The following is a 17,747-nucleotide window of genomic DNA, read 5'->3' on the forward strand; positions in this document are numbered from 1 at the left end:
TTTACTCATCTTGAAAAATTTTTTTTTAATGAACACAAGACCAGGTTTTAAAAAATAACAAAAAGAATTATTTTATTAAGAAGTGAGCAGGGCTACTACAAACTCCTGATGAGAAACATCGGTCCCAAAAAGCAAGAAACAAAACAAAAACACAATTAAACATGATTTCCCCCCCTCATGTTTAATCAAACAAAGGACAGCACTATTTAAAATGGGTTTTTTTCTTCCCCTCAAGGAGTTTTTGTCAGTGAAAGAAAAATCACACAAGCAGTCTCTCAATGGCCATCTGAACAGACTGGATCTGTGGCTTGAGCTGAGACCCCTCTTTTATAGTGACTGAGGTAGCGATAACGGGGCGCGACACCCCACAGGCCCGGCCCAAGGCCTGCTTGGAGCGGACGAACACGTAGGGGACGTTCTTGTCCTCGCAGAGCAGCGGCAGGTGGAGGATGATCTCCAGTGGTTCCGCATCAGCAGCCATCACGATAAACTCAGCGATGCCTCTGTTCAGGGTTTTAGTGGCTGGGGAAGAAAGAGCAACTTGAATACAGCAAGTTTGTTCTTGGAAACAAAAAAAAAACAATGCTCAGCATATTACAGGTTACACAAGAAAAAGTGCCCTTCATTACTGCTGCACCGTTATTCTTTTTGTGGCCCAAAACAAAAATACAAGTGTCTGTTTAACACATTTTTCACAAGCACTTAGTAATTCATATAATAAAAGCACTCAACATTGGCTAATCATTAGCCTCCACAGGAAGACAGCTATGGTGTAATTTAACAATTATCTGTGTAAACAATACTAAAAGTTATTTTTCTTCTCGCAGGCATTCCATTCATGCAGAAATCAGAGGCTTGTGACTAAAGCTTGTTGTTTTAAGTGAAGAGAAACCACGTTTCGAGCATGCTGGTGTCGCCTGTCCACTCAAATGCATTCATTAACAACTTAAATATTAATTTGCACCGACCGTGTCGCACGGCACGTTGTGTTTACCCACCTTCGTTGGCTCCCTTCCTCAGTTGCTTATAGTTTGAGGCTTGCTGCACCAGATCCAGGATAGTTTTGGTCAGCGTGGCATCGGCCAGCGGGTAGGCCTTTGGGTTGACTTGTGCTTCAGTCTGCTCACCACACAGAAACAAAGTAACTCCATGTTAACCAAGAGAAACCAGTTAACGGGGGGAAAAAATAGTCACCAGCACTGTTTCTGGTCACTTCTACTGAATTCTGCACTTAATTTACTATGCTCGCTGGTAGCTAACTAGCTACTCTGTTAGCTTGTTCGCTCGAGAAGACACTCACCATGGTGTTTTTGTGCTATTCCGGCCCTCTCGGCGAAATGCTTCACGGAGGACTATTTTAATTCGACTGGCTTCTGAAAGATTAACGATACGATGCAAAATGCGATCTCCTGTGATGTATTTTACAGCGGTACCAACTCTCTAAGCTCCGTCGCATGCAACGAGTCCAAACGTTTGCCACACGTGTGGTGTGAGGCGCATGCGCACTGGCAAAGCTGGCGAAATCACAGGAAGTGCTTTGGGAGAAAAAAAAATTGTTAATAAATGTGAAAATACAACGAAACAAGTCGCTTTCATGTTTTTTTAACCAAATAAAAGACGACCTGGAAAGGGATTACATTTTTTATTGAACAACAAATACCTTTTAAAATAAATACACGGAATTTTTTTTTCTTTTCCCTTCAGCTGCTCCCTTCAGTGTTCAGCACATCTTCCCTGTGCCAAAGTTGCCTGTGCCTGGCAACATTCTTTTCTTTCACAGCAACCCTCCGCATGTGCTTCTTCACTACATCCATGAACATCCTCTGTGGTTTTCATTTTATCCTCCTGCCTGGCAGCTCCACATTCAACATTCGTTTACATAACTTCTGGTCCAATGAAAGAAATATTTTATTTTATTTTATTTTATTTTATTTTATTTTATTTTATTTTATTTTATTTTATTTTATTTTATTTTATTTTATTTTATTTTATTTTATTTTATCTCCAGGGCAGCAGAGGGCGCGCGGTCACTGACTAGGCAGACGTACAAGCGAAGAAAGCGCTGAGCATTCTGGGTAGGGCACTTTGAAGCCAGCCATATTGCTTTATCGTCCTGACCCAAGGCAAGAGGGGAGATGAAGGGGATTCGGGGAATCAGTCAGTTATCGGTGAGGACTCGGGCAATGTGTCCTACGTGTCTGTGTGTCGGAACATTTGCACACCGAGCTGTGGGCTGTGTTTGTTAGACGGTGTCTAAATTCCGGGTCGTGTCCGGGCAGGCTTTGATGAAGAGCAGACGAGGAAGCAGTCAGCTAAGTCTGGTCATGAATGACTCCGAGCATAACCAGCAATAACCTGCTAGTTACATCACGAACCCCGCGGATTTTAAGTCATTGTACACCCAGCTTAATACTGTCTATTCAGTTAATTCAAGTAAGGCTTAGAGAAATCAAACTAGTTGACGTCTGAGAGATGAGAGCTAGCTAGGTTCATGTTTACGAAGGACCTAGCCGTCGAGTTGCTTAACTTACATTTCCATTTTACTATCTAATTATATCTTCCTCTTTCTTATCTGCAATATTGTGCAATTATTGCAGTTTGGATTTTGCAGTAAACATCTACACTTATGTGTGTTTACTGAGTGAGAACCTTTGCAGCCTGAAATGGTAGATTGTAGCTAGTTTTAAAAAGATAAGTTCTTACTTTTTCACATTTGTCGTTAAAGGCTTGTAATGTTGTTTGCCATCGTTCTGATGGAACACACCAAGAACCATATAGAGGTTGTTATTACACTTCAGAGTACATTACAATCTTACAAATCCTTGATACCTTCAAAGATAATTTGGAAAAATTGACCTGCAGATTAAAACCAGGTGATATGCTTAAACAAAATGCAGAACAGAGACTTAAGTGGGCCTTGTCATAAGATTATTTTTTCACCTGCATAATTCTAGCTTCATATTTAGTCACAACATTCAGTTCTTTTAGTACAGGCTGCCCTACTAATGCCATTGATCCCATTATTTTAAAGTTTGTGCTCATATCAGCCAAAAGGCCAGCAAAACATTAGTTGTAATGTCCTGCCTTCCTGTATTCTTTGTTTTTTTTTCCCCAGACAAGGTTTTATGCAGCCCAGGCTGCCCGTAAGGTGGAGGTCACTGGTTTTCATCCACAGGATGTTCAGGTCAGTGGTTGTTGACTTCTTTTTCTTCTCTGCAGAAACGCTTCTATGCGGCTGCCAGAAAAGACCAGTCCCTTGCTCAGCCCCTGGCTGGCCTCAGCCTCTCTCCCAGGGTTGGCCATTCCTACCAGGATGTCCACGTATGTCGGGCAGTGATGAGAATTGTAGTATATATTGGTTGTGTTTTAAGCTTTATCTGTTTGTTTCACCTTGCTGAATATAAATGTTAAGTAATCTAACTAAATGCCCGCATTATCTGAGCTGTATAAATGAAAGCCAAGGAAACCAGTTAACTGAATCACTGCCTATAACTCAGGGTACTAAGAATGCTAAAGGACATCTCTATATGTCTCCAGGTGACCAGGCTGCCCAGTGGGCTGGTTATCGCTTCATTGGAGAATTATTCTCCAGCCTCCAAAATTGGAGTCTTCATCAAGGCTGGGTGTCGCTATGAAACCCCTGAAAACCAGGGTGTCACCCACCTCCTCCGGCTGGCGTCCGGTCTGGTATGTAACTTAAAAAAAATCATCACATTTAGCTTGAAGTAAACATTGTCATCATCAACCTTGGTCCTTTGGTGTTGTTGAAAGACAGAAATGAGTAAAGCTGCAGAAGCACCGGAATACAAACCAAATCTTTATTCAGTTTTAGGTAAAAGTCTTATTTTGATTAGAAATATAACAGTGTTTACATATTAAAAAGCCTGCACAACTGTTGTTAATAAATGGAGCTTAAGACCACTGCTTTTGTAATCGTGTGTAACATTGCTTCATTTCAGTTGACATGTTACTTAACTTTTCTACCTTTTCAGACAACCAAGGGAGCTTCAGCTTTCAAGATATGCCGTGGTATTGAGGCAGTGGGAGGCAGTCTTAGGTCAGTAACTAAAAGGTTTATCCTGTAAACAGTCATTTAATGCTGATTTTTTTTAGGTGTCTAATTGCATATCTGTTTATTTTTGTGCAGCGTGACTTCATCCAGAGAGAATATGACCTACACCGTTGACTGCTTAAGAGATGACGTGTGAGTCTCTGCATATCACCTGTGTGTATGATGTGTGTTGACATGATTGAGTAATAGTAATAATAATGTAATGAAAATGTTTGAAGTACTAGGAGATACTTAAAGAACTTTGTCTCTTTCTGTTTACACACTTTTCCATATTTTGGTGAAATGACTACATTCACTGGAGCATATGAATGCTCTGAGATGTGATGTTGCAGGAGTGATAACTGTCTTTTCCCGCTTGCTCTATTATTGGTCTCTAGTGACACAGTGATGGAGTATTTGATCAATGTGACAACAGCCCCCGAATTCCGTTCGTGGGAGGTGTCAGACCTCACCCCAAAAGTAAAGGTGGACAAGGCACAAGCTGCACAGAGCACCCAGATAGGTGGGCCCTTTGTTTCTCTCACGACACTCAGTTTTTTGAAAGATTTTTAAGGGATCTGTTGTTTTAATATAGAACTACTTAATTTATATTCCCACCTGTGAGCCTGATTAATATTTTAAAAAGCTTCTTGGTTGTTCGATTAATCAATAATTAGCCTGTAGAGCCTAGATACCAAACTGTTATATAGGGACAGTAATGTTCTCTCTGTTTTTTCTTCACCATGAGTGCGCTGCAGCTAACAGTCACCCTATCCATCTTTTTCAGGTGTGGTTGAAGGTCTGCATGAAGCTGCCTACAAGAACGCCCTGTGTAACTCCTTGTACTGCCCAGACCACATGATCAACGACATCCACTCTGAGCATGTGAGTATATATTTTTATTTGTCTTTTATCAGTATGAAACGTACAAACTAAAACAATTATGAATTATTGCAATGTTTCCATTTTTCCCCAGCTGCACCAGTTTGTCCAGAACAATTTCACCAGTGCAAGAATGGCCCTTGTTGGACTTGGTAAGTGTTAGGATTTAAAGTATTTTCCATATAAAGAAAGAAGTAGCCAGATTTCTGATAAACGATAACAATGCTTACCTTTCTACTAGGTGTTGACCACACTGTGCTGAAGCAAGTGGGAGAGCAGTTCCTCAACATCCGCAGTGGAGCCGGCACCACAGGGGCTAAGGCACAGTATCGTGGAGGTGAGGCGAGCTGGCTGAGAGGGGGAAGGAAAAGAAAAAATATAGGATTTAAGCAAATTTTGAATGAATGATTCCAACCTGAGAAATTGATAGACCTTGCAGACTTCCCTGTCTCATGACCTCGTGCCCATTTCCAGGTGAGATTCGCCTGCCCAGCACCAGCAGTCTGGTCCATTCAGCCGTGGTGAGCCAGTCACCAGCAGCAGGCACCAGCGAGGCTCTGGCCTTCAGTGTGCTGCAGCATTTACTGGGAGCTGGGCCGCACGTCAAGAGAGGAGCAGGCGTCGCCAGTAAACTGGTCCAGGGTGTTTCCAAGGCAACAGCAGACCCCTTTGATGTGAGTGCCTTTCAGTTTTGTAAGATAAATTGTAAATAAGCCATACGCCTACAGAGCAGTGTGTCTGCACATTAACCACAAAAACACAATCCAGCTTTATTCTAATTCAGTCTTCGTCTCCCACACCAGGTCACTGCTTTCAATACAAGCTACTCTGACTCTGGTCTGTTTGGGGTCTACACCATCTCTCAGGCTGCAGCTGCTGGTGATGTGAGTATGCCCCGTAGTCTTGAAAATAATTTTTCTTTTCTTTCCCCCCAAATGAAACTGCTATTGAGAGCACTGTTTCACTCTTCTCTGCAGGTGATCAAGGCTGCTCTTGCCCAGGTGAAGGCTGTTGCTGACGGTGGAGTCACAGCTGCTGACCTCACTCGAGCAAAGTGAGTCAGACAGACAGAAACAGGATGAGAGAGACCCGACAGAATGTACCTCTGACAGAAAATGTACATTTTCTGCTATTTGGCTATAGAAACGCTAGGGGGGGGGGGTAGGTTAATGAAAGAAAAATCTAGTGACAAATAATGCTGATAGATTCATCGGTATATAGAGTAATTAAAATTAGCTTCTTTTTTTTGTTTTTCAAGGCAGGAAAAATATGAAAGGGGCCGCTGGCCTATAAAAGGAAGATGCTACATGCGCACTGGATTGTGTTATGTAATTTAAAAATCCTTTAAACACGCTGCAGTAGAGAGAAGCATCACATTTTTACTGGCATTGTATGATTTATCTGCCTTCAGGAAGTGAGTTCAGACTTCTCCCACAGCTTGTAATTTCTGGGGTTTTTTTTTTTTTGTACAGCTGCCACTTGTTGCCTTTTTTGTGGCGTCATTGTTGATACAGAGCTAGCAGATGTTTTGGACATTGATCTCAATTATGAATTTGGCTTCCACGTGTTCACTACCAAATGCATCCTTTCATTTGCAGTGGTGCATTTTCAACCCTCCCTAAAAGCTCAAACCCACCTGATGTTTAGAGTCTTTAAGGAACAGTCTGTCTTGGGTCTATTTTATGAGTCTGTGGAACGGTTCTGGTGGTCTGCAATTACTTTTAATTTGATTTCGGGGTGTGTCACAGTCTGCTTTTGGTAGCACGTAATAGCTGACTGATGGCTTCACCTCTGTCACTGGCCCCACTGAAGAATGCAGGTCCACTGCCACTTGGGCCTTTCTTCACACCTGTCTGCAGCTGCAGTCGACCCCTGGTGGAGGCTGGCCAGCTGGACCCAGCAGCTGCTCTTGCCAGACTGGTTTCATGTTCAAAACACCCCCTAACTAGGACCTGACTCACTACTGGATGAAGCTCTGCCCTCCATCACCTCCATATTTCTTTTTTCTTTTTACTCATTCCTGTATTTTTTTCTTTTAATAACATTTGCAGATAAATAAGATTCCTTATTAAAACTTTTAAACAATTTTAAACTATGCTAACTGCATAATATTTAATACATTCCCCTCCTCGTTTCTTTCTGCAGGGCTCAGCTTAAGTGCCACTACCTGATGTCTCTGGAAACCTCAGAGGGTTTGCTGGAAGCCATGGGCAGTCAGGCTCTGACTGATGCATCCTACCAATCCCCCGAAGAAATCTCCAAAAAAATTGACAACATTTCCTTGACTGATGTTGCTAATGTAAGACTTTGTTTTGTTTTGTGTCTGTGCTTTGTCGTAGTGTAAAAGTGGCGTGTAAACTTAGCTCTTCTTCTTTTTTTCAGGCTGCCAAAACATTCGTATCTGGAAAGAAGACCATGGCATCCAGTGGCAATCTTGTAAAAACACCCTTCGTGGATGAGATCTAAATCCCACCCTCATCACCACACACTCAAGCGTGGTTGACAGCAAAGCAGAATTCGTTTCTTCTACATTTGAACAACAAAAAAAGGATTATTTTACAATGGTGTTCTCCTCAGACATTTGTTGTAACAACACTGGGTATTTATAGGTGTTGAAACAGTATACTTTCAGGTGATGCTGCTCTGGTGCATCACACTCATGTGTCCACGTTAACTGTATAGCTGATGTAAAATAAGGAATAAATTCTATCTACCGCACAGAGTTTAAGGTCATTGGTGTCTTGAATAAAAGTTTGAGTTGGTGGAAACTGATCAAATCAGACTTGAGTTTACTTGATCTGATAATAACCACAGTGTGGCTGCATGCTTTCGGGAATGGGGCTTTAGTCCCCACCGTGTGTGTCCAGGAAATTATTACCACCTACATAAATCTGCACGATGGAAAAAAAAAAAAAAAAAGCTGCGAGAGTTTACGGATTTTCTCGCGAGAGTGACGGGCGTGGAGACGGGAGGGTAGAGGTAGGCTGTCTAGATTTGAGTTTGTCTTCCTCTGAGAAAGCAGGGTCATTTTGCGAGGAAAGAAGGCGTTCAGTGAGAAGTAAGAAAGCTGGATGTGCGAGTGTGGGGGGTGAAGCTCCGGAAAGCCGCTTTAATGTGAGCATGGGCGGCGTTTTCCGCCTGTGGTCTTCCCGAGGTAGGAAACAGCTTCCATATGTGGGGAGAGAGATCGGACTGTTCATGCAAACTCAGGCACCAAGTCCAGTGCATGCATAAAACAGTATTTTGTTCTTTAAATATAATCTCCACTCGTGTTTTCCCCACGAATATCACCGAGATGCGGTGGAGCGACCCGTGACCCCCCTGCAGCGATACTCCCCTCCTGGGCCAGCAGGTCGGGTCAGTCAGTCCACTTTCGGAGGAACAACAAAGAGAAATCACCCCATGCATGGACATCAAACCACCGGAAATTAAATACAATGTGAAGAGAGGGCGTGGAAGAGGCACAGGCCAAATTCCACAGTGATGGGACACGACATGCGGGTTTAGGTCACTTCTCGATGCCCTGTCTGCCTCGGTCCCTCCTTTTGTGTTCACCGACATGGATAAACTCACGGTGATATCAGGATGTCTCTTTCTAGCTGCGGACATCTTCGCCATCGCCAGCGTTGCCAACCCGGACTGGATCAACATCGGAGAATCAGGCGGTAGGTTGCGGACACTCCAGCACTGTGTTTTGTTTTTTGTGCTTTGCATGTGGGGAAGTCGGGGTGACACAGGAAAAGGAAATCTACCAACAACCACATGAGATGAAAAAGTTTACCCACTGTAGAAAAATAAGCAGGCAGCAGAACAATTGTGGAAGATTGCACTCTTAATTCTGTCTTCTTATTAAAAACAACAACAAAAAAAGCTGCTCAGTAACAACCAGCTGCACACACTGTTTCACACTGTTTCACTATTTAGGTATGCAAGGCTTTCCTGTTTGTTTCAAGGGATAAAAGTCTCTGACAAGCACATGGCCTGATGCCACAGCCACCATGCTTTACTGTAGGAGGGCATCAGCTGGTTTAACCTTGCATGATGGGTGCAGTTTTCGTCTCTTACGCTGGAGAATCTTTTTTTCCCTCCAGCTCTCAGAGTCCTTTAAATACCATTTGGCATCCTGTCAGCTGTTTTCACACATGCAGTGCATCCCTGAACTTTGGAAGGTCAGGTTCTGGACTGTTTTCTATTATTAAGATAAAAATAGTCCAAAAAGTTTATAGCATGAGATCACCAGACCTGACTTCTTCACCTTCTACCCTGGCAGCACCCTCACCTAAATCAGAATATTTCCAGAACATGCAAAAAGTGGCCTTTCTCCTGCGCTATTCAGCACGCGAGAAAGAACAACAGGGAACTCAAGTGTCTTCCTTTTGCTGCCCCGCCATTAAGACTTGTTTCATGGACTACTGCTGAGATGGCTGTTCTTCCTCCAGGTTCTTCTGGCTCTACCGGGGAACCTAAAGCTCCATTATGGTGACCGCTCTTTGATAAGGACCTACTCACTCTTTTGGTCACTTTGGTCATCTGCTGTTTCACAATTACTGAGGTCATGGTGTTTATGGAAACACAGTTTCTTTGATCTGTGTTTCACCAACGTCACACTGTGGATGTCTACAGAGTTACTTGGACTATGGTGAAGTCCTGATAGATGTGTTTTACAAACTATGTCCAGTCCATTCAGTTTGCTGACAGTAGAGTCCTGCCACGGTTTTGACACATAAGGATAATTTAAAGCAGATAGTGTGTAGTTGGCCTGCGTTTGTGATAGGCTTGCAGCAAAGGCACCAAACCCTTCCAAATGATAGATTAATACTTTTGCAAAAAGTCTATTAAAAAGGCATACACTTGTTGTTACAGGTAACTAAATGTACACTGGAGGACAAACATTTATATTTTAAATGATTATACAATTTAAGAGTTTGGTTTGCTCAGTTTGGTTTGCTCAGCTGTTTCTTTGCATAAAATTAGATGATTAGTGGTTATTGGTAAGCGTGCGCTACAGCTGAAGATGTAGTTTCAGCCTTCCTGGTTATCTGCTTATTGCAGTAAAGCAATACACAGATGCAGCATCCAAAGCTAAACATTGACTAAAACTGGCACAAACGACTGTGTGCACAGCTGCACGAGGCTCTTGTCACCTCCATCAAAATGCTTCAGAGGAGCAGAGACGAGGATATAACAGCCGTACTGAGTGGTCATTACAGGATTGAATTTGTTCTTTAAAAAATAAATGGTTTCAGCTGCTCGTTAAGGATATAAGAAGCGGTTATTTTTGCACGATTAAATGAGAAACAGGTAAATTTTTCTTTTATAAAATGCCATAGTTGTAAACGAACTGAAGCTTAGAAAGAGCTCACATTGTGAAGCTCTTATCTCCCGTTCCTCAAAGTAAATAATAGTGTGAAATGACTGTAGTAAAAGCCTCGTGTGCCTGTCTAATTAGCTGGATGGTAATTACCTGAAGGCAGGAAGTGCTGTGTGGGACTGAGGATGTTTGACTTTTAATTGGACCTCTTGGGAAAGTAATTTTTTCCACCCGGGCAATTAAGTTCTACATGCTCAGTTCTGACATAATTCATTTTAGCCGTGTGTGCTCAGTGTAGTCACGTCTTCCTCAAACTGATAAATATATATCGTATTGTGTAAAAACAAACTCTAATCCTCATTTAGGTGATTCAGTTTGAAGTAATCAGTATTTTCCTTACAGGGACACCGTATATTAAATTACTAGTGCAATCACTCTCAGAGAGATTGTCAAAGGTTTTCAAATATGTCAATGAGTGCAACTCGAGAGGATTCAACTGGTTTCAGCTGGTTGTATTTTGGTTAATTCCAACAGAAAAGGAAGGCTGAGCTCAAATGTAATAGTTACATGTGAATTTCTGTCTATGTAGACAGTAACAGATATGTGATTTTCGATGATTTATTGCAGCTAATTGCTGTATTATCAGAAACAGACTGCATGTAATTGCCAACTTGGCCCCATTTAATTGCAGACTGATGGCAGACTGACTGTTTTATGAGAACATCTGTGGCAGGTTTTAGTGATAGTGTTGATGTGCTTGATAGTCTTATTTTGCAGCAAAAAAGTATCTTATTGGATAAAACTGATATTGACAAAGCATGTCACAGAATGGTAAAAGTCGGAATAATCTCGTATCATGGGATGTCTGGTGATTCCCATCTGTAGCCTACATGTATGACTGAACATTTGCGAACACGCCGAACACTTCAAGCACAATTGATGCCAAAACATTCAATAAGTGCTCGAGACAGAAATCCTCAGCCACCACAGGGTCAAATGGCACATCAGGTGTTAAGTGCCTGAGTTTAGGTGCTTTTCATATGACCTCCACAGTTAGCCATTCGCTTTTTAGGTGTTGATTTTCTTAGTTAGGTTATCGACTGCATACTTGCTGGAAACCTAGCTTCGTTTCCTTTAGGTAATGAAAGATTACTTGTGAAGTTCTTTCTCCAGTTTCCTGTAGACAGCTGATTGCGTTTAGTGACCCAAACAAGCTGTAATCAGAATGTTGCATTTCTGTTCCCGGTCTGTTCGGATGAGCAGATGTTTGTCCCTCAGGGCAAAAGCTTTCAGAGTTTGGATGATTGTGTGAATGTGTAGCCACAGCAGACTTGATTTTTGGATCATTAGGGCAGTTTCCAGGGAAATGGATCCACCATTTGCACTTTCCTCCACCCTGTGGTAAGAACAGGATGTCCTGTGGAAATGGGGTCTAGGTCAGCCTGCGGGGGGATCTGACTCAGGCCTGATGTTTCCTTCAGCCGGCCGTTCTATCATCACCCCAACATTAGGATCTTTGTTAACATGCATGGTCTAAAGTATTCAATTCTTTTTATGTGAAGCAGCTTTTTGTGCTGTACTTGTCTCGTGGGTGGAGTGAGGATAAAAACCACATGTGCATTTACAAATACTTAACAGTTAAATCTAAATTGACAGCGGCTTGATTGCTGTGAGTACCAGATGTTTATTCAAATGCGGTTTATTGTATTTAATTCCCTGCCAAATTAAAAGATGTTTCAGTGCTTCACTGTTTTTTTCCTTCTCTCTTTTTTTATGCGGTTTGCTTGTAATCACGCTAAGTGTGTTAATACTACACTCATTGGGTCGAAATAACCTTGATTGCATTGCTAAATGCTAAAAATGTATACAGCTTCTCTTCTAAAGATAATTCAGGGAAAGAAAGAAAACAGAGTGAGGCGAGTGAACAAATGATAGTGTGGGAGGATTTTATTTAGCTTTTTTTTTTCCACTCTCAGTGCGCGCACTGGTTTGCTTGGAGTCTTATCTTGTTGGCGTGGATGCAAAGTTGAGCAGATGCAGTCTCTGTTGGGCTCCAAGTGCAGACAGTAGCCCTCCTACCTGATATCACCGCACCCACCAGGCCTCTGGGAGACAGGAGGCCATCAGAGGACTCGCGCCACTAATCTCTTCATTTCCGTTGCTCTCTCTGTGCATGATGCTTTGCCGTTTTGTGCCAGAACTCCTGACCTGTTTGATATCATACTGCTGCTGGTGTTCTACCGATCAACCAGTTTTTTATAATAGCAGGTTCCTCGGGCCCCTGTGGACTGTGGTGGGGAGGGGAGAAAGACTCCTGCAGGGTCATCATGTCAACACAGTGTCTTTCTACAACATTAAACACTACTCACAGTGGACGTGAAGCTTAAAGGGAAGAGTCTATCAGTCACATACTGACTATTTAGCCACATTAACTACATGCAGATTGTGTGTGTTTGTGGCATAGACTGTAAATAAAAGATGTCTCCTCTATTTCTTCATCCATCTGATCTAAATGAGAAAGTGTGGCCACTGCATGCTGCCCGCCGCAAGGTATACTCTGCTTTGTCGTACTTTTTGTCTCTAACGTGGGACAGAATGTAAAAAATGAACATTATGTTGCACTCAGTAAACTGTGAAACTAGCGATAAAAATCATAAACTCCTCAAGACGGTGTTTACTTAGGTCTTAGATCAAGTGAGCATACAGTCTTTGAAAGCTGCCCCCTTCTGGTCATTAGAAATAGTGCAGGAATAAGGTCCTTCACCATCGGCTTAACTTTCTCAACCTGAAAGTTCATTGTCTATTAAAGTCTATGGTTTGTGTTACAGAAATAACCCACCTCACAGCTGTGATGTCATTTCTTTCCGATGTTACTGATTGGTCCATAAAAACAAAGCAATGTTATATTTTTCCAGCTACAAAGGGGAAAGAAACACAAATACATAAGTCTGTTAAGTGAAATAACAAAAGCTGCTGTGGGAAAACTGGGCGTGTCTTGCTAGCAGAAACCAGACCTGGAAGTTTCAGAGGATAAGCACAAACAACAGCAGAGAAGTCTTTTTGTGTTTTTGAGGTTTTTAGGGCCAAGTACAATAAAGTAAGTATTGTCTGCATCTAGAAGTATAAAACTGTGGGTCATCCAGGCTTCTAGGTAAAAGTTTTAGTTTCATTTCTTTCATCTTTCATAGATGAATATATCTGCACAATGGAAACATATATAAAGTGATAAGTATTGGGGTCTAAATGACCTTTAATTTCAGTGGGAACCAAGACATAAAACGAGTCATGGTTTATTAAAAAGATGCAGAATTTGCCTCAGCATAAAGTTTTAAATAACTCAGTTTTGGCGCTAGAAGTTGTACTTCTACCACCATCTTTTCTGTGGTGGAAATGGCCCTGATGGTATCTCATGTTGCCCTCTGATAATATTTTCTGTAGTGGTCCTAGAACAGATCCCTGTGGAACTCCGTGACTTTTATGTGGATGGATCAGTGTAAATAAGTCTATGACAGCACAACTGTAAATAGTGTCATTAGTAAAATACTGTGATCAGTATGCAGCACTGAAGTCTAATAGCAGTGTAGTGATATACTGACTGAAACTCTCCAACGATCCATTCTCATGCATTTCGTCACATTTCCTTTGCAGCAGGCTTTCTTACCTGTCTCACAACTCCTATTAGTGGAGAAGAGATCTTATGATTCATACTGTGCCAATGACAAGATTTATCCTGTATTTCAAAAGGTTTTTTTTTTTTTGGAGTACCTTTACCCGTCATTCTTTGGTGAAAATGTACAGAACCAGCACTGCTTTGATGAAAACCTGAATCAATATTCACCTGAAATAATCAATACCATGTTCTATAGAGACCATTGTGTATGCCACACAATGATGTTTGCTTATTGTTTGTCTCAGCGTGATTTTTCTGCTTTGTTGATGGATGCAACATCACAAACCTCATTTTTCTCATATTTCACCTACCTTCCTTCCTCTCCCCAGGCTCTTTGACTTTGGGTCTCGTCCGGCAGTGCCAGACCATCCATGGCCGAGATCGGACCTGCACCCCCCCACGGCTGCCGGGAGAATGGATCACCGTGTTGCTTTTCATCATCCTGGGCATCATCTCCCTTACAGTCACCTGCGGTCTTGTTGTGATGTCACACTGGCACCGAGAGGCCAGCAGATATGCCCGATGGATCGCCTTCACGGGGAGTACGTATCCACTGCCACAATTTGCACTCAATCAAAAAATGCGCTCAAATAATCTTTTTCAGTTTCACCTGCGAGCGTGGCTCTGGGATGTGTTTACAGGCCTGTGGTTACTCACAGCGGGGATTGTAAAAGGACTTTTTCCCTTTCTGCAAAGGGAAAGGGACTGGCTTATGTGCTCCAGCTAAACTTGAACTTGCTGAGATTTGCAGTGCAGCTGTGTGCTAATGGATGTAGAGTACCAAACCAAAATTATATAATAAATTCAGAAAAAAGCTGTGAAATAAACTTCAGCTACCTCTGCATCAGAATTATTTTCACTGTGGGAAAGCTCTGGTAATCATGAAAACATAAAAATATATATAAGGAGCTCTGTTTAATAGCTGCTAGTTTTTATTTTCGTAGAAAAGAGACATAATTAGTGTGCAGAGAGTGTCATATTATTTTAAATGTTTAAAAGAAAAACATTCAGGTTAATAACAGCTGGTCAGTGTTTTGGTAAGTGGACTGGTGCTTATATAGTCCTTTTCTACTCTATTACAGCACTCAGAGCATTCACACACACGTTCATACAAGTGCATTTTTTACGTCTAATGCTTTTAATCTAACATTCACACACTCACACTCCGATATCAGGGGCAATCTGATCAGCAGTTTGGCCAAGGATGCTTTAAAATACATTCTGGTGGAGCCAGGAATCGAACCACTGACCTTCTGATTAGTAGGTGATGCACTCTACCTCCTAAGTGACACTTGAGACCCCAAGATTAACTCCATCACTGACTCCACCATCTCAACAGCCAGAACGGCCCACTGTGTAGGCTGCAACTGTCTTCAAAGCGGCTTTGGTGAATCAAAACTGCAGTAAAATGGAGTTTGTATGCTGTCAATTTGGGTCAAGTTGGATTTTACATGCAATCAGTTTAATAATCAACTGTGGAAATTGTTGCATACTTATAAATTCACCTTAACTACTTACATTCCAGCCAGCACCCACAGATTTGAAACTCCAGGGTTTTCTCCACAATTAGTGACGTAACTGTTGCACGATGGGGATTTAACCATCCTGCAACACAGGCTTTCAGCAATTTTGCTTTTCGGCAATTTTTTTGCAAACATTGGGGTTGTTGGACACTCAAACGTTGTGCAATCAGCGGTCGATGCAACTTGGTCACTTGCAAAAATATTTTCGGGGCTGCTGTCCTGTTTTTACTCTGGTATGACTGAGCGATTAGTTCTGCAGCAGAATCATTGGTGCTGATGCTTCTCTATCCTTGTATTTTCTCATTGCAGTGATCCTGTTCTGTATGGCTGCGTTCATTTTCCCAATTGGATTCTACATCAACGAGGTTGGAGGACAGCCATATAAGCTGCCCAACAACACAGTGGTGGGCTCCTCCTACGTACTCTTCATTCTGTCCATATTCTTCACCATAGTGGGACTGCTGTTTGCCGGGAAGGTGTGCCTGCCCGGCTGACAAACTCACGTTCTCTTTTTAAACGCATAAAAAACCGCTACCACTGGAAGCCAGCGTCGTTAGAGCGAACTCTCCTGCGGCAGAGCTGGAAGCGTCGCTGAAAGCTGAGAAGTACTTGTCTTTCCCTCGCCGACGAATTGTCGCAACCAGAGCCAAAACCGCTGCAGTCCATCTGTGCATGTGTTTGTTCAGAGGCCGAGCAGGTGCAGGGAGCTCTGAAACGGCCCTCCTTGTTTTCCTTCGTGAACAAGAAGCAGGGCAGTGAACAGAAAACAGATTATAAAATGGCAAAAGTGACATGTGAGCTTTCGAGGAATTTAAGGGGGCATTGTGAACGTCTGAGCTGTCATCCTAAAAATTCACGACAGGCGACGGAGAGCTGTTGTTCTTCTCATCTGAACCATCAGGGACGATTTGCACATGTCAGGCCTGATAGCAGTCTGAGGCCCTGATATTGGCCAGTCAACCTCTGTATGATGTCTGTTCTTCCCCCAAGCACTGCTACAAAATAATATAAGCTGCATTACTTTTATTTATATGATAGATTTGGAAGTGTATGTTTTAAAAGGCCAGCTTCTCTGCCAGTGCTATGTCAAGTGGATCATATTGCCTTGAGGATGGTTTACTGCAATGGAATAAATATAAAGTTCATGATACAAGAAGTCATAAAAATGCTATTTCTGAGTGGAATGTAAAATGGGCTATTAGCAACAGCTGCCCAAAGTTTGTAATGCTTGAGTCTGTGAAATGTGTCCGTACAGAAGGAAGAGGAGCTGTTGAAAGATGTCAGAGTTTTAAGCTTTTAACATTGTGAATAATCAGTGAGGAAAAGGTCAAGCCTGTTGTGGTTCTCTGTTAGTTTTACTAATCTTATTGATGTAGTAAACTGATTTTTCACCTTTTTTTTTTTTTTTAAAGAATATTTTATGGATTAAACAGTGCAAAGAATGATAGAATCATTGACTTGTTTTATTCATCTGTAATGCTGATGCCTGTGTGTGTGTCTGTGCCATTTTTTTTTTTTCAAATCACTGATGTTTGTAATTGTGCATGGAAGGTGTCATCTCATTAAAATTATGACAAGGGAATACCCATTCCCTTTTTTTTTCATGCTTTTTCTCAAAATAATGCTGTGTGCATCTATGATGTTTGAACCACACACACAGTGTCTGCAGTAAGAGCAATCAAGGTCACACTTGAAGTTGTAGTGTGTATTTATACAATTGTCCTCAATGTCAACCATTACCATACTAAATATCTACACTCAACACTTTGTTAGGTACACTCTCATTAAACAGCTGATTAATCTAGCCAATCATGTGGGAGCAATTCTGTGCACTTGGACATATAGGTGTCGTTCAGGCAGACTGCTTCAAGATGGTGAACACTAACTCACAAATAACCACTCATTACAGTCAAGATATGAAGAACCGCTCAATTCAGTTCTTTTCTATTCCTATGCTGCTAATTCACTGTAATAGTCCCCTCAATGTATATTTATTGTAAGATAAAGACCCTAAAATATTAGAGAGAAACCCCAGTTAGCAGTTAGCCTGAAGGCAGCACATCACATATGAAGCACAACCAGAGGAGCGTTTATCTTTTTCCTTGGGACTCCCTTTGAGCAACTCAGTGACAGTGGGAAGGTAAAACTCCTTGGCAGGAAGAAACCTCCGGGGGAACCAAGCTCAGGGAGGGGCAGCGATCTGCCGTGACCGGTTGGGGGGTGACAGAAGACAGCCAGAGTTCAATAATTGCTCATGATTAAATACAAAGTGGTGTAAAAAGACACAAAGTAAAAAGAGGTGAGTGAAGA

At 42.0% G+C, this 17,747-nt stretch overlaps 3 protein-coding genes across 4 annotated transcripts; 2 read left to right on the forward strand and 1 right to left on the reverse strand.

The window, feature by feature from the left end:
- Window positions 1-45: 45 nt before the first annotated feature.
- snu13b (SNU13 homolog, small nuclear ribonucleoprotein b (U4/U6.U5)) lies at window positions 46-1,504 on the reverse strand. Its single transcript, XM_040023247.1, has 3 exons — window positions 1,301-1,504; window positions 999-1,119; window positions 46-522 (listed from the first exon to the last, which is right to left on the reverse strand). The coding sequence occupies exons 1-3, from the start codon at window positions 1,301-1,303 to the stop codon at window positions 260-262; spliced, it is 387 nt and encodes a 128-aa protein (XP_039879181.1). The 5' UTR covers window positions 1,304-1,504; the 3' UTR covers window positions 46-259.
- A 543-nt stretch (window positions 1,505-2,047) lies between these two features.
- Window positions 2,048-7,656, forward strand: LOC120728386 (cytochrome b-c1 complex subunit 2, mitochondrial). Of its 2 annotated transcripts, none has more exons than XM_040023240.1 (14): window positions 2,048-2,168; window positions 3,116-3,184; window positions 3,538-3,687; window positions 3,993-4,057; window positions 4,148-4,204; window positions 4,450-4,574; window positions 4,839-4,936; window positions 5,028-5,085; window positions 5,175-5,270; window positions 5,408-5,607; window positions 5,737-5,817; window positions 5,911-5,987; window positions 7,079-7,232; window positions 7,316-7,656. In XM_040023240.1, exons 1-14 carry the CDS (start codon window positions 2,136-2,138, stop codon window positions 7,397-7,399), a joined length of 1,347 nt encoding a protein of 448 aa, XP_039879174.1. In that variant the 5' UTR covers window positions 2,048-2,135; the 3' UTR covers window positions 7,400-7,656. The 2 variants fall into 2 exon arrangements, with proteins under 2 accessions (XP_039879174.1, XP_039879173.1); XM_040023239.1 differs by lacking the exon at window positions 3,116-3,184 and adding an exon at window positions 3,220-3,321 and having other exon boundaries at window positions 2,058-2,168.
- A 172-nt stretch (window positions 7,657-7,828) lies between these two features.
- On the forward strand, window positions 7,829-17,019 carry LOC120728391 (uncharacterized protein C16orf52 homolog B-like). Its single transcript, XM_040023245.1, has 3 exons — window positions 7,829-8,598; window positions 14,244-14,456; window positions 15,747-17,019. Exons 1-3 carry the CDS (start codon window positions 8,493-8,495, stop codon window positions 15,929-15,931), a joined length of 504 nt encoding a protein of 167 aa, XP_039879179.1. The 5' UTR covers window positions 7,829-8,492; the 3' UTR covers window positions 15,932-17,019.
- The last annotated feature ends 728 nt before the right edge of the window (window positions 17,020-17,747 follow it).

This window comes from Simochromis diagramma, unplaced genomic scaffold (genome assembly GCF_900408965.1).
Source record: "Simochromis diagramma unplaced genomic scaffold, fSimDia1.1 OVJJ01000208.1, whole genome shotgun sequence".
Lineage (NCBI taxonomy): Eukaryota > Metazoa > Chordata > Actinopteri > Cichliformes > Cichlidae > Simochromis > Simochromis diagramma.